Here is a 17519-nt window from a genome sequence, read left to right as displayed (position 1 = left end):
CCTACTGAGCTGAATGAAAATACAGTATATTAGTAATTTCTTTTACAGAAATTGAAGTATTAAGAAGAAGTGGTGTGAAACTTCAGCGTCATCACAGTTGTTTTCTGCTGGAATCTAGAGATGAGATCATCTAACCAGAGATGATCACAGAAATAAATAAATGAAAACAGCACACTAAAAATAATTTGTATCTCTTTTGGAGTTTCCTTATCAAGATCTTAAAACATTTTAACATTTGAATTTTAAAGTTGAAATTTGGTAACAGTTTCTTGCATTCATGAAAAAACTGTTTCACAGAGATGAATCTGTTTCTGACTGTACTCACAGCAAAAACCACCTAATTTCTTTAGGCCATTTTAAACCATCCCCCCACTGCCAGATATAACTCAGGATAGTCTTTAACTCCATCTCTTACCACCAAAATTTCCTTATCTTCTGGTTTTGAGCAGAAACTCCTCCCCTCATCCACCTCCTCCCACCCAGTCATTTCCCGGCCTCTGCCCAAGGCAGACGTGTCCATCCCCTCCGGCAGGGCTGCAGCCCCTCTGCACCAGGAAAGGGCTGTACAACCACACAGGGCCCTAAATCTGCAGCAACACAGCCCTGACAGCACTGTCTGCTCTTCCCACTTTTAGTTTCCCTTTGAACACACGAGGTACAGCCCCATCTCTTACATATAACCTGTTGCCCTCCATACTTCAGTCTCACTCGTGTTATGGAGGGCCGACACATCTGCCCAGAAACCGCCGAGTCGGCAGCTTGGCCAGACTTGGTTTGATGGGCTCCAACACGAACACCTTGCTGTGAGCGATGGCCCCACCACCTACACACACGGATCTCACCCCAACACACCAGCAAGTGTCAGTCTCCCCCCGTCTACCCCACAGGGCCATGGCCATTTCAGTTTCTGTTTGGTGCAAGCTCTGTCTCACCACTTGTTGACACAAAAAAGGTCAGTCGGGAGGAATTTCTTCACTGAAAGGGTTGTCAGGCATTGGAAGGGGCTGTCGAGGGAGGTGGTGGAGTTACCATCCCTTGGAGGCGTTCAAGGAACAACTGGACATGGCACTCAGTGCTCTGGTCTAGTTGACAAGGTAGTGATTGGTCATAGGTTGGAGTCAATGATCTTGGAGGTCTTTTCCAACCTCAATGACTCTTTGAGTCTTTTTGGAAGAAGCTTCTATTACAGGGTACAAAGGCAGAACAGGCCAAGTTTAGGGGGCCCCAAAAGCCCCTCTAATGGCCTCGCTGGGGTCAACGCCAATGCTTACCAACATCCCTCCCTCTTCCTTCTCTAGGCACGAGCTTACACGCTCTGTGTTGGCACTGTCTGGTTTCCACCTTTCCCGAAAACTCAGCTCCCGGCCCAATAGAGGGCTCCACAGCCCCCTCCCACCTCTCTCTTTTCCCACAGCTCCCGGCCCAATAGAGGGCTCCACAGCCCCCTCCCACCTCTCTCTTTTCCCACAGCCAACTTCTGACTTCAGCCAACTCACCTGCTGGTTTAACCCTTGTTTCAAGTAAAGTTTTTCCCACTGATTAAAGACCAATTTACAAGGAATTCTAGCACCCAGAAGGAATCTGATTTAGTCATTCATACATAGTGCTATTATTTCAATAAACATTTTATTATTGTACTAAAATTAAGGTGTGAAGTGAAATTCCATACTCCTTCACACATATCCAGCATCCAAAACCTATTCTGGATACCAAGTTTGCAATCTCCAATTTTTAAAGCCTTTTAAATGCCTGTTATCAGATAAGACTGTTTTTCTTATATTGGCTTATATTCTAACCTGCTCCACGTTTTAAGAGAACCACAATGCAGAGTTCTTTATTAAAAAAAAAAGTCTAATTATACCTACAAGTGCACCACTTTCATAGGGAACAATGCATTTAATTTGGGAGCAATTCATACATAACACAATATTAGCAGAAATTCAACAGGCAAAACAAACCATCAAAGGTCCCAGAAGCAAAGGTAACCCACAGAAAACATATAACAGAGAAAACAACATCCAGGTATAATATGAAACTGCAATCAATATGCAGACTGAAATCAGACATGAAACTATCAAGTCTGCAGGTCCTTTTTTTTTTTTTTTTTTTTTGAAGTTAACATGCCTGGACTGTGTTCTTGCACAACAAATCCCTACGTGTGCATGCAGCACATGCACGTTTTCAGCACTGACTTATTCAAAGCCTTTGCTGATGGCTTTAGGAAGTTAATTGCTTCAGAAAGGTAAGAGTAAACTCTTAGAAAAAAAAAAACTAAAATAAGCAAAATCTAAAAATATGTGGTACACAATAATGGACAGAGTGCCTGTGATAGGTCTGCTGTTTAAAAGATATGGTGTAAATGTAATGCGTTTACACCATCTGAACAAATGAAAAGCTACAGAAATCATAAATAAAATGTAGTGTTTAACACATTACAGCTGTATCCACACACGTCTTGTTTTCAAGCGATGGGAGAGATCCCACAACCCTTTCCTGACACCGCATCCATTGAAATGTCAAATTCCTCCACAGCCAAACCATGTGTTCTCCTCTCTTAAAGGTGTCAGTGGACGAATTACAAGAAGTCTGGCACAGCAGCAGCTCCAGCACAGCCTCCTCAAGTCCAATGGCACTCTCTGTTCCCATTCCCCACCCCAAACACCCCAGAGAGGCTCCTGTTCTCCTGATGATGCTCCATCATGAGGCCATTGGCACTCGCGGCATTGGACATGCTGGCAGTGCGGTCCTGGCACAGCTCCCCGTCGGCACGGAGTCGTACCAGACCCTATTACCACATCCCTACACACAATCCCACCAGGCAAGCAGGTTCTCCAGGCCATGACAGTAAAAATAAACCACATGAGCTGCTCTTTTCTGTCACTGATTCCAGGCTTGGCTAAGGGCAGAGCAGCACGCAGCAGAGCGGACCTGCTGGAGCTTGGCAACAAAAATCACACAGGACCCCAAAACTTTGCACTGGTGCTCTCAAAGCAGGTGGTGATGACAGGGGAAGCCATGGAGATACCACGCAGAGCTTGGAGAGCTCCTGAGAGGCTGAAGTCCAAACCAAGGCCAGGTGCGCACACACCCTAAGCAGCTGTGTCCTTCACAGATGGGAAAGAGCAGAGCCACCAAAGTCTTCTCTCGTCATATCCAATTCACACAGCTGGAAAGGAGCCGTGTAATGGCTGGAGGATCCTCATCCAAGACCAAAACCTCATTTTCTAAAAATTTTACAAAATTTCTAACCACACACATCCCGTTTTCACACTCCTCTCACCAGTGAGATGCAAGCAAGCTACTGCCCACTTGTGAACAAAGAGGTCATCCATGTTCCAACCCCTCTTCTCCATGAGCACAGCCAGGAGAAGCAGGGATTCAAATATTCAGAGACAGCAATACACACATTAAACTCCCCAAATCACCCTCACCCCCAAGTTTCTAATATGAAAAGACCAAAGTGCCCGATGCAGCCAGACCACAACAGATCTTCTGGATAAGGACAACAAGACCTTTCCCAGTTTTCCTTTGGTCCTGAGATCAAAGTATCAGATCTCAGATCCTCCAAAAAAACCCAAACCAAACAAAAAAGAAAACCAAGCCACTCTTATTATTTGCTTACTTGAATCAACTATGTACCTCATTGATACTCCATTATTTGCTCTTCCCTGACACGATGGCACATTTCTGAGTTTCCCAGGCAGTATTTTGAGACAAACTACTCATTTGTGCCCTCATTTCTTTTTTAAACTCACATCCTGAGCAGTACTAACTTTAAACTTAGCTACACAAATAAAAGCAACCAGAAATAAGAAGTATCTGAATGAAGCAACACAAGAGTAAATGGTGCCCTGCTGCTCCCAAGTTTCACATTAAATCTTCTGTGACTGTGGTACAGAAATTTGATGATCTCCAGCTGTTTTCTGACACACAGTAACTGTACAAACATATTACAAATAGTATGAAGAATGTATTACTGTATAATCCAATATGAAACTCAGTTTCTTTACTAAATTACAGTAGCAGTGAACTGAATTCAAGAAAGATGTGATTATTATTTTAGAAATCGTTCCCCAGCAGTTTTGCCTTTGCAATCACAAAAAAAAAAAAAAAAGAGAGATTTGATGAAAGAGTGGAAGTTGTGTATGATATTGCATCTCCACAACAAAGTATCAGTAATTTGTTGGATATCTATTTTCAAAGTGCCTCAGGATTGTCATTTTCTAGGACGATTTAGTATGGACTGAGAGCTCTGCAGGTACAGCTGGAATATGGAGGTTTCATGGTGACCAACTGACACAAGACCATATTAAGAGGGCAGTTGGCTGGTACAGAAACGTTCTCCGCACAAGATGTCGATATGACTTCTGAAGAGCACAATTTCCTCCAGAAATCCACACAATTGTGGTGATTATTGATTTAAGGCACCGGTATTATAAAACTCTACGTGATATCCTGGGTAAGTAACATCGTGTTCTGGAATCCAAACTCGTGTCTCACACACGAGCAACAAGCAAACCTGACATCATCTCCATTCCAAAACCCAACTCCAGGTGCTTGCCAGCATTACCTCTCCTGAAGGAAGAGCTTGGGAAGCTGCAGTTGCGTGTCCCTGCTCCTGCCAAACGCACCTCTGGCACACGTGAGGCAGCCGGGTGATACACCTGGCAAGACAGGCCACAGGCAGCAGAAGGAAAATCTTTTGTCATGGTATATATAATTCTATTTCAAGCAGTACAGGGCACGGCTTGAGCAGGAGGAGACACTGCTTCAGCCAGGGATGGAATTCCAGCAGAAAACATCACAGTAGAGGTTAGTGTGAGCTGAGTCAGGTCAGAATGCAGGAGGGATGGGCAGAACATCACACCTTTGGAGTGAAGGTGAGGTAAGAAGGTAAATCTCTAGAAGAGACACAGTAACTGTGCTAAATTGTCTTCCCAACTCAACATGACACTTCTAGAGGCACAATTACTCACCCCTCCAGTAACTACTACAGTGCCGGGCTGGTTACACATGGGACAACCCCCACGTCCGCATTCTCCTGGCCAAAGGCACCAGGAGCTGCACACCCAGAGTCTCCCAGTTTCCTTTTAATTAAGTCTGTGATACCCAAACTCCTCCAACACATGGATGGAGCATACTCTGTGCAGATCACCCTCTGCTGACATCCTTTCGCAGGTGGACCAGCAATGCCACGGTCACAATTTGTCTCACCCTCACAAATGGGCAAAGAAACTGTAGATTTTGCATTTCATTTTTTCCCACAGATACCCAAATGAGCTGCTCCAGAGTCAGTGCCAAGACAATGAGCTGAAATTACTTTTTTTGCATGTGTCATCTATTCCAGCTGTACTGGTTCACTCCTGTCCCAGGGGGATGAGGCCATCCACTGACAGCATCTGACCAGTATTTCCAGAACCCAGCACTGAGAACAGGATTAACTCCTGGTCTGCGAGTGCCTTGGCTATTTAAGCAAAGGTTGTATTATAAATGGGTATCAATGGATATCACACTACAGCGAATCAGCTAGAAAACCACTGGGATGAGAACAATAATCTGTACATGCCACAGTGCCACACACTAATACTTCAGTAAATAAGATTAAAGTCTGTGTATACTGGAGACTCTGGGAGACAAAGGCTGGAAAACTAAAGACAGCTTAACCCAAGCTCCCTGAGCCTGGTGCACAGTGTTCAGCACACTGAAATATTCTTCCCAGAAATTACACTGATGCACACACGTTCATTCTGTGTTTCTATGAACAGTTCTAAGTTGATCACTTTCAGAAGGCATTTCCAAGTTCATTTTTGTACGACAGAGGTGACATGCAGTTATTTTAACAGCATAAACCCAAGACAATTGTAACTACGGCTCTACAAAGCCTTCCCATTGCTCATAACTTGGATTGAAAACAGAATTTATTGGAATGTTGTTTACCTCAAGACTAACGCCTTTAGAACTGTCTGAAGAACACATATGCTAGACCAGAATATTAGGGTGGGACAGCGGCCCAGGCAGCATTCACCTACCCCAAAAATGAATAGAGTTGTGTCTCCAATACTTCACAAGCAAGAGTTTGGGGAGGAGAAGAGTTAGTACCCCGCTGAGCAGCAGCTATAAAAGGGGATCCAGGAAGACAGAAGGACTTGGGAACCTTTTACATCATAAAAATAATCCCACTTTGCAGTTACTTATACATGTAGAAGAGGCACAGCTTGTTCATTTCCAAAATGAGCAACAACAATCAAAGAAGGGAAATTTGCTTCTCAAGGACAAAGTGCTCTCACAGTGTAAAAATCACACAGGTAAATATACCAATAAAGTCATCATGGTAAATATATAATGTAGGAGTTGTGTAACACCTGTATTTCACATTTCTGAGAAGATTCGTGAGTACGGCTCGTTCAACTACAGCTCTGCTTTCGCTGGCAGCAGGAAAGTACAAGAGGTTCAACCATGAAGAGAGATTAAAAAAACTGAATGGACAACAAAAATCAGCTTGTTTCATAAGCTAGAACTCAGTTTCAAATAGAGGTCATTATAAAGGGAAATAAATTAGCACCATTTAACAGTTTGGGTTCGACTACTCAGCAATCAGCTCAACGAGAGGATCAGCCAAAATTTGGAAAAGCGGGTTACATTTTACATGACCTCTCATTTACCTGGCTACCTTCTCACAACACTTTAGAAGACACTCTGCAGGACATTCCTGATTCACCCCTTTCTGCCAAAACAAGTGGACTTTTTGCCATGCATTTCCAGACTCAAACCCCAAGTACAGTATTACATTAAGCTGACAAATCACAACACAGACTGCTGGAACTCCAAGCACTCCAAATAACATGTCTGGGTTTCATATCAAAATAGAATTATTAAAAAAGACCCAATTCCGGATGTCCCATACATTATATACTGCTGAGTCAGGCAGCACTTAAAGCACTGCATCCAGCCCTGCCAAGCCACCAGCCTTGGCCACCAGCCGAGTGAAACAAAGCGGGAAGACAAACGGACAACTGACCTTTACCACTGCTGGCAAACAAGCCCTTTTTTCCCCTTCCTTCTGGTACAACACCTGAGTCCAAGAAGAATCCCAGTTCAGGAGTGAGGACAGAAAGGTAACTTCTGGAAGCAAGGCTTTGGACTGTGACCGACCAGCAAAACTTCTCACCCTTCCAGACTTTCCTCCTCTTTAACGGCTTCTCTCAGCTCTTGCCCTTTCTTAAACTTCCTTAATGATCCTTATCCCCCACAAGCTTAAGTACTAGGAATGATTTCAACTGTAATAAGAGAAGCCATAACACTGCCAGTGGGGCCCAGTTTCTGTGAATTCTGGCTGTAGACTCAGAGCAAGAACACAGAGCAAACTCTGCATCGCTGGGCCGGTTCCCTGTGTCCTTCGCTCTCACCGCAACAAGCCACATCTCCAGGAAAACAGAGGAATAGGAGCTGAGCAATGGATTTAATGTATATACCACGCAAGAGCCCTATGAGTGTGTGTTGCTAAAACCATTTCCTTAAAATGGAAGAATTTTACCTGCAATAAATCACAAATAACATCCCATTGGAGACAGACCCCAGCAAACCCTCCAGTTCTTCAGTGAAGCATTTACCAAACGCTTTCAGTGCGATTTACTCCTCTCCCAGCTGCTGTCTCACAGCCATTAAAGAAAATCTAAGGCAAACTCCCTCCATTAGCCTACTTTTTTCCTCCCTTCTGTTCTATCCACCTTTTCTGTTCTCAATGCTTGGAGACCCCAAAGTGAGCCCAGACAAAGATCTGGGGTTTGAGGAGCTGCACCTCAGTGTTTTACCATCAAAATTTGCACATCAGCACAAGCACTGGCTGACAATTCCACAGGCAGCAATTTATTGATCATTGCCAATTCATTCCCATTAATCAAATTCCTGAAGTTTGCATTCTGCTTGTTAACTTTAGAATCCCTCCTGCTGCTCTCTAAAATTGATTAGTTTTCTCAGGCCTGATTATCGCTTGTCTCATTAAAGCCAGCATGCTGTGCTATCCTTAGAAGCAAAACCACTCAAAAATGGCATGACATCAATTCCAGCTTGTGGGGATATAAAGAGACATTCCAGGCTTCCCATTAAACAGGCAGATTAAATACAACCTGAACACCAGGACTGAACCGCAGCTTTTCTTCCCATATGCTCAGTCTATAATTATTATGTTATTAATAGCCAAATAATTCTCCCAACACCAAGAAATATTTCCTATTGGAACCTAAGCTTCTCAAAATCCTGGCCTCCACCTCTCACAATTAGTACCTAAAAAAAACAGACCACGGGAACCTGGCAAGAGAGTCCTTCCTTTGTTTCTAAAACAAATGCCAATTTTGTTAAGTCTTCTGCAAGAAAAACAAGCAAACCCACAATACATCACCTTAAACTAACCCAGTTTAGACCAAATATTTCTGACAAGGTTCAGGAAGAAAGAGAAATCCTGCATCAAACCCAGGGTTCATTAGCATCCCAAACATTGTAAAAAAAAAATGGAATTGCCTGAATGTTATGGAATAAAAATAATAAAGCAAACCCAAACAATACTGGTTTTAGAACTGGACGTTGCAGTTTTAGTGTATAAAAAATCCTCGGGAAGGAAGAACAGCTTCCATAAAGCCGAGAATAATGAATTTTTATGCAAAACTCAACTCGAAGCCACCTCAAAATTCTTTACACATTCCATAAAGAAAAAAAAAAATCCATTATCTTACAGCAAAAAGGAAGCAATAAAATATAAGACGACCTTGCAGGAAGCAAGAACGTCAACACTTGAGGCCCAGCGTGGATAACACCCGGCAGTGGTGGAGGCAGCTGGTGCTGGTGCTGCCGGGACATTCCCAGGACGTTCCCCGGGCTGTCCCGGGAGCTCCTCCAGACTCTGCCCACCATCCCCACACTCCTGCCCATCGCAGCCTGCCCCCGCCAACACAAACACCCTCCCCAAATTGCTCCACAGAGCACTGATAACATCTCCCGCTGCTGGCCCTTTCCCTGCAGGATCAGCCCACATTAGCAGCCTGAGTGGGATCTTCATCCCTCCAGGATCAGACACACAGGACAGAATACTGGTGCTTAAAATTCCCCAAAGCTGGACAAACATCTCCGTGCGTGCTGGGCTCTGCCCACACAGCTCTGCAAAACACAACCAATGCAGCAACTCCCAGAATTATTCCCAAAACTGACATTTCCATTATCTCCAGGGAATCTGCTTAGTTAAACAGTCCCTGAAATCCTCCTCCCCAATGCAGAAATACTTCTTACTTTGATACAGAGTTTATGATTGTCATTAAAGATACAGCAAGACCAGGGGAAAAAATATCCACCAAAAAAATCCCCATGAAACAAACTAAACACAGAATTGCACTGATGATACAAAAGGTGAGCAGAAAGGATTTCTACTCTCTTAAAATAAATAATAAGGCATGTTCAATATTCATATATCAGGGTGGAATCTATCCACGAATTTTGATTTTCTTTTCTGGATCCCTTACATTATAAATTGCTTTAAACACTTTGAAGAAAAAAAAGCACACACTGGTGACAAAAATCAAAATCTATGAAAAAAATTGAGAGTGAAAGCAAGCTCAAAGTTGCCCTCCTGAAACAAAGGATAAATCCTCACTCACTTCATTCCAACCATGGGAAAAGGGAGCAAATATCATGCAGGGAGAGCCCTGGGACTGGCAGGGAACACCCTGGGGATCGACTGCCAGCAGGGCAATAAAACCCAGAAAGTTAAACCAGATACTTAATTAAAAGCCTACAAATACTGGGTTTATGTATAGGGACTTGTAGAGCCATTTTCTAACAGACTCCAAAGCAAAATCCTCTGCCTCCACGGAGGCCAAACATTGCTCTTTCAAGTAGTTGTTCAAACACAGGACAGCTGAGGAAAACATACAAGTGGGTATTCACGCTGAAAACTTAAAACTAAGAGTTCACACCAAAATCCTAAGGAAAACTTGCAACTGGGTATCCATACTGAAAACATACAACTGGCTGTTCCCACTGGAATCAGAACAGAGACGGGCACAGCTGCCCACTGAGCTGCCACAGCCATGTTCACTCCTCCAGGAGTGTTCGACTGGCATATCTGCACCTCTGGATTACTTGTAGAAAACACAACTACCAAGGCACTTGCCACAGGTACTACTAATCAGGTCCCCTAATCCAACTTGCTCCCAAATCCCTCTCCCAGCAGCCCTTCTACCATTCTACTCAAGAGTTTAAATCTGACTGCAAATACTCTTATCTCTTTAAACGCAGTTATTGAACAAGCTGCTGAGTATTTCCCACTCGGAATCTTCTTGTCCATGTAAGGTAAATGTGATACTGAGCACAACGAAAACTCGAGTTCAGCTTAAATGTAATTCTAGAAATTTACCCGGCAACCAAGTTATTTTTGTGTATAACATTTAAGTAACACTAGGAAGGAAAAAAAGCCCACAGTGATTGATCCTCTAACCCTTGGGAACGAAGCAGCTTTTGTATACACTTAAATACTTCCTTCCATACTGTCTGCATATGGATCCTGCTACCACGTACTCAATTTTCCCTTCAGGCAGTATCCTGGAAGTTTTATTTTTATTTATTTACTTTTTAAAGCATGCCAGCTCCCTTTCTCTCTTTATCCCTTTAATACCAATAGTTGAGTAGTTGATTAAAGCTACTGTTGTACTGTGGCAATAAATACATACTCCCCACAGAAGTCTGATCAGCCACATGTACCAAATAGAAAAGGAAAAACAGGAAAAAAAGGAAAAAACCCAAACAACAAACCAGCATGCACACAGTTGTGCTAAACACACTTGCAGCATTTTAATAAATAGCAACAAAAACTAATTACCTTGAATAGCCATTAGAGAAAGCAGGTCTGCCAGAAAGGTTGAGCGTTCCCAGAGGAGCCAACGCCTCGTCCCCCGATCCCTGGCACCTATTCCAATTTTCTGACCCGGCAGGAAGAGATGGAATGATATTAAAAATTGGTTTTTGATCCTGCTGCTGAGAGAGCGATGCAGTATTTAAATCATAGTGGTACATCTGTCCCCCAGAGGTGCTGACACCGTGGATGGAGATGGCCGAGACTTTCGTACCCAGCAGGTTTGACCCGGAGAAGTTGGCCTGGCAGTAAAGTGGGCCCATGTTTTCCTGCTTGATGCCAGGAGTACAGAGTTCAATGAAGTCTTCCTTTTCTGTTTTCACTTGAGGCATTGGCATTTTGGAACTGGGTAAAAGGTCACCATGGTCATTAATTTTAGGTTTAGTGTCAGATAAAATGGGAGGCTTGCAGTCTTCGCCGAGATTTCCTTCCAGGAGAAAGGCATCATCTGCAGATATGGGGGACAGCAAACCACCATCATCGAGCAACGGGTCCAGCCGCCACGGGCTCCCGTTGGTCTCCTTGCCAGGCGATACTGGCGGCAATTCTAAATCCTGGAGAATATCCAGGGTGCTTTGGTCTTCAGAGAACAACTTCAAGTTGCCACCATTTGAGCCAACCTGGCTTTGGACTGCAGTTCCCGACTCTAAAGGGACGTTGCGGCCGGCCATGCCCGGGAAATCCGGCTCGAGCGGCACTTCAGAAGACGCGGATCCCTTCGCGTCCTCGGCCAGGCTCGAGGACTTGTTCAAGCTTGCAATACTTTCCTCCAAGAGCCTGAAGTCCGTTTCTCCAGAAGAGATGCCAATTTGGCCCTGGTGCGAAAATCCAAGGTCGTTTCCCATCACTTTTGTGTCTGTTTCACCCATGTACAGTCCCATTGAGAGCGACACTGCCTTGGAAAGGTCTGGCTGAGGCACATTGTTTCCTAATCCTTTCGAAAAGTCAGGCAAAGCAGGTTGCTGACTGGAATCTGACTGAGAAGACGCAGGGAGAGGAGATGTAGACACAGGGGCTTGGACAGTAGCTCCACCCCTGAAGGGTGGATGAAAGTCCATCACGATCCCTCCTTTGGTACTGATGAGAGCATTTTTCCTTGTTTCGTCTTGATCCGACGGGTTAAGCAATTCTTTGGAATCCATTACTTTACCATTAACTATAAAAAGATCAGAAGCAGTCAAAGTTAGCACAGCAAGGACACATTAATAACAGCTTAAAAATAAGAACTCTAAATCTTTCGCCTGGCGAGCCTGGTTCAGCTGCTCTGAGAACGAAGGCAGGGCAGACTGCGCTATGAGCTGACACGTGCCACGTCCCTCAAACAGTGCTTGTTTTCAGGGGTTTTAATTTTTTTTTTCTGTCTTGTCAGGAGGAAGTACATATTTTAAAGTTTTGCTAAATCTGCACACAACTCAGAATCAGCCTACAGCACATGACATCTCTCTGCACGCACTCTCCAGCTCTGTCACCCATCCCTGCATGAAGGAAGTGTAAAGATTGTTAAAGGACCTGGTTCACAAATTTTGCAAGGTAAATTTCCCCGGTATTTAATTACACCTTGAGCATGGGAGAAGCGCATTTATCACCTTTCCCAGTCAGCTCTCTCACTGCCTGCAGGTCCCTCACTCACAGCAGTACAGAGCCTCCGGAGCCAGACAGACAGAACCTCCGTGGTTTATTACTCTCCAGATGTCACACAATCTCCCCACCACAAAACAGCCTTTGCCACCTTCGCACGGGTTCATTTTAAAATGCAACACACTAATCTTGCAAAAAACCGTGCACAATCTTTAAATACATCTCCAATTTATAAATAAAAGCTAGTTCAAAATAAAGCAGGATTTTTTGTTAGCTTTCAACACTTTACCCGCTCACGGCTACTCTCCAACAAATACACCGAAAAGAAATCTCCCAAGTTTCGTCTGTTTGTATTTACTACATTTTCTTCCAGCAGAGAGCATAAATATTTGGAGAACCACTGTAAATTCTTCGGCAAACTTCCTATACAGTTTGTGTACGGCCTCACACTCAGCGCTCAGCCCGCACCGCCCCGTCCCAGCCCGCGGAGGGGCAATGCCCCAGTTCCAGCCCGGCCACGGCTGCACCCCCTGAGCGCAGTGACCCAACTCACAAGTTTGCAGTCGTCTTAATCATAAACCCGCGGCTCTGCCGCCCATTTTCCCCAGCCCCCGACACCGCTGCTATTTCTGTGTGCTAGAGTTAAGGCTCGATAAACAAAAAGGCCCCACGTGTAAAATTTTAAGGTGACCCCGGCGAGCTCTGGTTTGGGGAAATCGTCCCGAGCGGGGGAGGCTCGACGCCAAAACCCTTCGTGGGCCTTCGGCAGCACCGCGCCCGTCCCTGCCATGAGCCGGGATGAGGGTCCCGGGTGTGCCGTGCCCCGGTTCCCGGGGCGATGGGTCTCCTGGTCGTGTCCAGGGAGCCGCTCTCCTGCCAGCCGGGACACCAACGGGAACGGGGCACCCCCGAACTGCTCGGCTGTTTAAGGTGGACGCCGCAACAGCGACTCGAAAAAATATAACTATCTACCTCCAGCTTTGCCTATTTCTTTTTCTTTTCTTTTTTTTTTAACATGAAGGGGAGGAAAAACGTAGTTATTCCATCTGACAATTCCCCCAATGTCAAAAAAATCCCCAAGGCAGGGAACCATCCAGCGCAGGAAACGTGTCAAAAACCAGCTGCGAGACTCTGCCTAAAGGAGGAAAACGCTACAAACACTTAAAACCACCGGATTGCAGTAAAATCGCCTTTACAAAGTACAGTTTTCAGAGAAATGTGTCGGGACCTGTTGAGCCGTCTCCTGGCACACCCACTTCTGCAAAACCAGTCCAGCCCGGGGCTCGGCTCCCGCTCCCCCTCCGCGCCCCCCGCTCCCCACGGACACACGCCGGGGCCAAGGGCCGGGGGTCCCCGCTCCCCGCCGCCGGCCCCTGCTCCCGTCCCGCCCCGGGATCCTCCCGGGGGGCGGCTCGGCTCGGCTCGCCCCCGCCCCGGGCATTCCTGCGGGGGCGCCGCCACCGCCCCCCCCTCCTCGCCTCCTCCCGGGAAGTTCCCGAGGGGGAAGCGCAGCCCCCCGCGGGACCCTCACCGCCCTTACCTCGTCCGGGGGAGGGCGCTGGGGCTCCTTCAGCCGCCCACGGCCATCGCACCCGTGGCGGGGGGCGGCAGCCGGCTGGGGGGGGAGTCAATAGCTGCCCCTCCGGGGGCCACGGCGGCGACAGCACCGCTCCCCCCGCTGCTGCTCCTGCCGCTGCTCCTCCCGCCGGCCTCAGACCCTGACCCGACCCCGCCCGCCACCGCGGCGCCCCCTCCGTTAATTAGCGCTAATTGCCTCCGCGGACCTCGCCCCCCCCGCGCTCCCCGCCCCGTCCCTCCGCGGGCAGCGCCGCACTCGGCGGTTCTGCCCCCGCCACAAAATGGAGGACGGCGGCGGCCGCCTCCTCCTCTTCCCCTCCTCCCTCCCTCCTTCCCTCCCTCCCTCCGCCTCCCCGACGTGCAGAGGGAGTGGAGACAGCCGGCTGCTAGAGGGGCGGCCACCGCCGCACGGCCGGGCTCGGCTGGGCTTAGCTCAGCCCGGCTGGGCTCGACTCGGCTCGGCTCAGCAGGGCTCGGCTCTGCCCGCCGCCGCCGCTCCTCGCTCGGCTCCGCGGGGCAGCGCCCGCCCGCCCCAGCCGAGGGGGAACGGTGCGACCTGTTGGCCGAGGAGCGAAAGTGCAGCCCGCGGCCCCGCACGCCCGGTCCCCCCTGCCCGAGACCCCCGGGCCCGGCTGCACCCGTGCCCCACGGAGCGGCTGCTGGAAGAGTGTGGCCAGCAGGTCAGGAGGGCGATGCTCCCCCTCTGCTCGGCTACATCGGGAGTGCTGTGTCCAATTCTGGGCTCCTCAGCACAAGAGACAAGGAGCGGAAGCCACAATGATGATGAGTGGTCTAGAGCATCTCTTTTACGAGGATAGACTGTGAAAGCTGGACCTGGTTAGTCTGGACAAGACAAGACAAGACTGAGAGGTGATCTAACTCATCAATCCATAAAAATATGAACAGGTGTCAGAGAATGGTGCCAGACTCTTTTTGGTGGTGCCCAGTGACAGAATAAGGACCAATGGCCATAAACTAAAACAAAAGTTCTACCTCAACAGGAGGGAGAACTTCTTTCCATGGGAGGTGGCAGAGCCCTGAACAGGTGCCCAGGGAGGGCATGGAGTCTCCCTCCCTGGAGACATTCCAAACCCATCTGGACAGGTTCCTATGTCACCTGCTCTGGGGGCAGGGGAGTTGGACTGATCTCCAGAGGTCCCTTCCAACCCCAACTGTTCTGTGATTCTTTCCTCTTTTGCTTTGCCAACTGTCCCCACCACAATGGATGGATGAGGCCTCACGGGCCACCTGCTTACCCAGGGCAGCGCCTCAGCCCCCAGCACAGTTCACAGAATCCCAGAATGGTTTGGGTTGGAAGGGACTTTAAAGATCCTGTTCCAACACCCTGCTGTGGGCGGGGACACCTTCCACGCCAGGTTCTGGTCTAGTGAACTGTGTGTTCTGGGAATGGGGGTCTGTGCTGGAGAGGGGCATGAAGCCATGGAGAAGGCACCTCAGGGCTCATGGGCAGCTCTGGAGGCAGGTGTCTGCTTAGATGGATGTTTTGGGGCAAATTCATGAAAAGAGACAAAAATCTCCCCACAAAAAAGCTGAGGGGCCGAGACCCTGCAGGGCAGGGAGAGGCACTTGTTTGTCCCCTGGCAAGCACTGGACGTATGGATGTTTGCATTAAGACAAATGAGTGAACACCACAAATTACGGCAGCATTTCACTGAGAGGTTAACAAATTTTGACATTTTTCAAATAAAATAAAAAAGCAAATGTATAGTGCACTGGTGTAATGTTGGATGTTGACTGCAAACACCTGAAGAACGAAGTGCTGGTGGTGGGACATCCCCAGTGTCTGGGTATGCCCATCCAGGGACAGCCATTTCCACCCACTATGCCTGAGGGACATGAGCTGGGCAAGAAAAGACATGAAATTGTCAATACAGAAGCTGACCAAGAGTTAAAAATGTCAATGAAGTAAAACAGCAAAGTAAAATATCCTGCTGCCTTGGAGAAGTAAGAGAGGGGGGGAGGAGGTTGTCCTGTCTGTGTAGAACAAGCATCCTCTTGGCTTTGACAGAAACTCTGGTGACAGAGAAAAAGCAATGGCAGTTGTCCATCTGTGAAGATCTGTTGTTCTGATTTGGGACCATAAATTGAGCTTAGAGATAGTGACTTGGTAATGCTGGCAATGGGACTGTGCTGACCAGCAATGGGTACCTAAAGATGGTTATTGTGGCACCCCATAAATTACACAATATGGGTTCTGTCAGTGAAAGATGATTCTGTCTTATCAGTTGTTTAAATGCAGACTTAGGGATTCTTCTACAAAGAAAGAAAAAGCCAAGTAAAAGAATGGCTTTTACAGTACAATTATCTGCTCTCTTTTTTTTTTTTTAAGTTTTAAGTTTTTTTCCAGGACACATTGACTTTTGGAAGATGCTGTTTAAAATGCAAAACACATGCATGCAATGTTAGCTTAATATTATTTTTTCCCCAAAAAAATTATTAAAAATCGTTCTAAAAATTGTAGCTCTTCCTCTGCAATCTCCTTATTCTAATACATTTTTGAAAGATGTTTTTAAAATAACCCTCAGAACTGTCTTGTGGTACATTTTAAATGATGCAATGGATTTACAGCTCTCAGGAAACACTTCTTCCCATGCAAGGGAACCGGAATAGCAGAAGTCAGAGTGTTCAGATACCGTGAAACCTCTGTCACCAGCATGGGGATGTTGCAGAGGTCCTGGGTGTTAAATAAAGGCAAGGATGTGTCTTGAAGCATGAAATACTAATGTGCTCCTGGGAATATACCTGGAAATTTTACTCTGTTGGTCTGTGAATATTTTACTGCAGAAACTGTCTTGCATTTGGGGACCCATCCTACCCCTGAAATTAGGTCAACTCAGATTTGAGAGTGCATATGGGAGAACATCAGCCTGCAGAGGAGAGCTGTAACTCTGCTCAGTGCCAGTGTCACATCGCTTTCTGTGGTTTGGGGGAACTGGTATAACAGAGCTGTTTGTTTCTAAGACATTTAGATGAGAACATGTGTTTATAAACACCCGCTCAGATGCTTAATTACAGCTGGGTTTGCGCAGTTATGGGTTGGACATTCCTTCTCTAATGAATAGTTCCATATCTTAAATGTCATCTTTGATCCAAAATTACTTGATTTTAGATTTCTATACAGAATTTTACTCTTCTCTGTGAGGGTGGTGAGGCCCTGGCTCAGGTTGCCCAGGAAGCTGTGGCTGCCCCATTCCTGGAAGTGTTCAGGCCAGGTTGGATGGGGCTTGGAGCAACCTGACCTAGTGGAAGGTGTCCTTGGCCATGGCAGGGGGTGGAATGAGACGAGCTTTAAGGTCCCTTCCAACCCAAACCATTTGATGATTCTGTGAATATAGCCACCAGCATCAGCCTGGGAATCCATACAACAGTGGGAAGCAGCAGCAGAGTCCATCCTACAGGCTCTTCATGCTGGAATACAGGGGGGGGCTGGAGTGTGGTGTGTGCA

The 17519-nt window shown here is 46.8% G+C and overlaps 1 protein-coding gene across 1 annotated transcript in view; it reads right to left on the bottom strand.

Annotated features, from left to right (window-relative positions):
* NR3C1 (nuclear receptor subfamily 3 group C member 1) overlaps window positions 1-14179 on the bottom strand; it is a 61162-nt gene extending 46983 nt beyond the window's left edge. The window contains exons 1-2 of the mRNA XM_027682609.1: window positions 14016-14179; window positions 10865-12053 (exon numbers count right to left, since the gene is read on the bottom strand). Coding sequence (XP_027538410.1) covers window positions 10865-12039 — 1175 coding nt within the window. The 5' untranslated portion in view covers window positions 12040-12053; window positions 14016-14179. The remainder of the gene's footprint in view (window positions 1-10864; window positions 12054-14015) is intronic.
* Window positions 14180-17519: the final 3340 nt, after the last annotated feature.

Source organism: Neopelma chrysocephalum, unplaced genomic scaffold, assembly GCF_003984885.1.
Source record: "Neopelma chrysocephalum unplaced genomic scaffold, ASM398488v2 Primary Assembly neopelma1_63, whole genome shotgun sequence".
NCBI classification, from domain to species: Eukaryota; Metazoa; Chordata; class Aves; order Passeriformes; family Pipridae; genus Neopelma; species Neopelma chrysocephalum.
The sequence above is the reverse complement of the archived record's forward strand: the minus strand, read 5'-3'. Positions and strand labels throughout refer to the sequence as shown.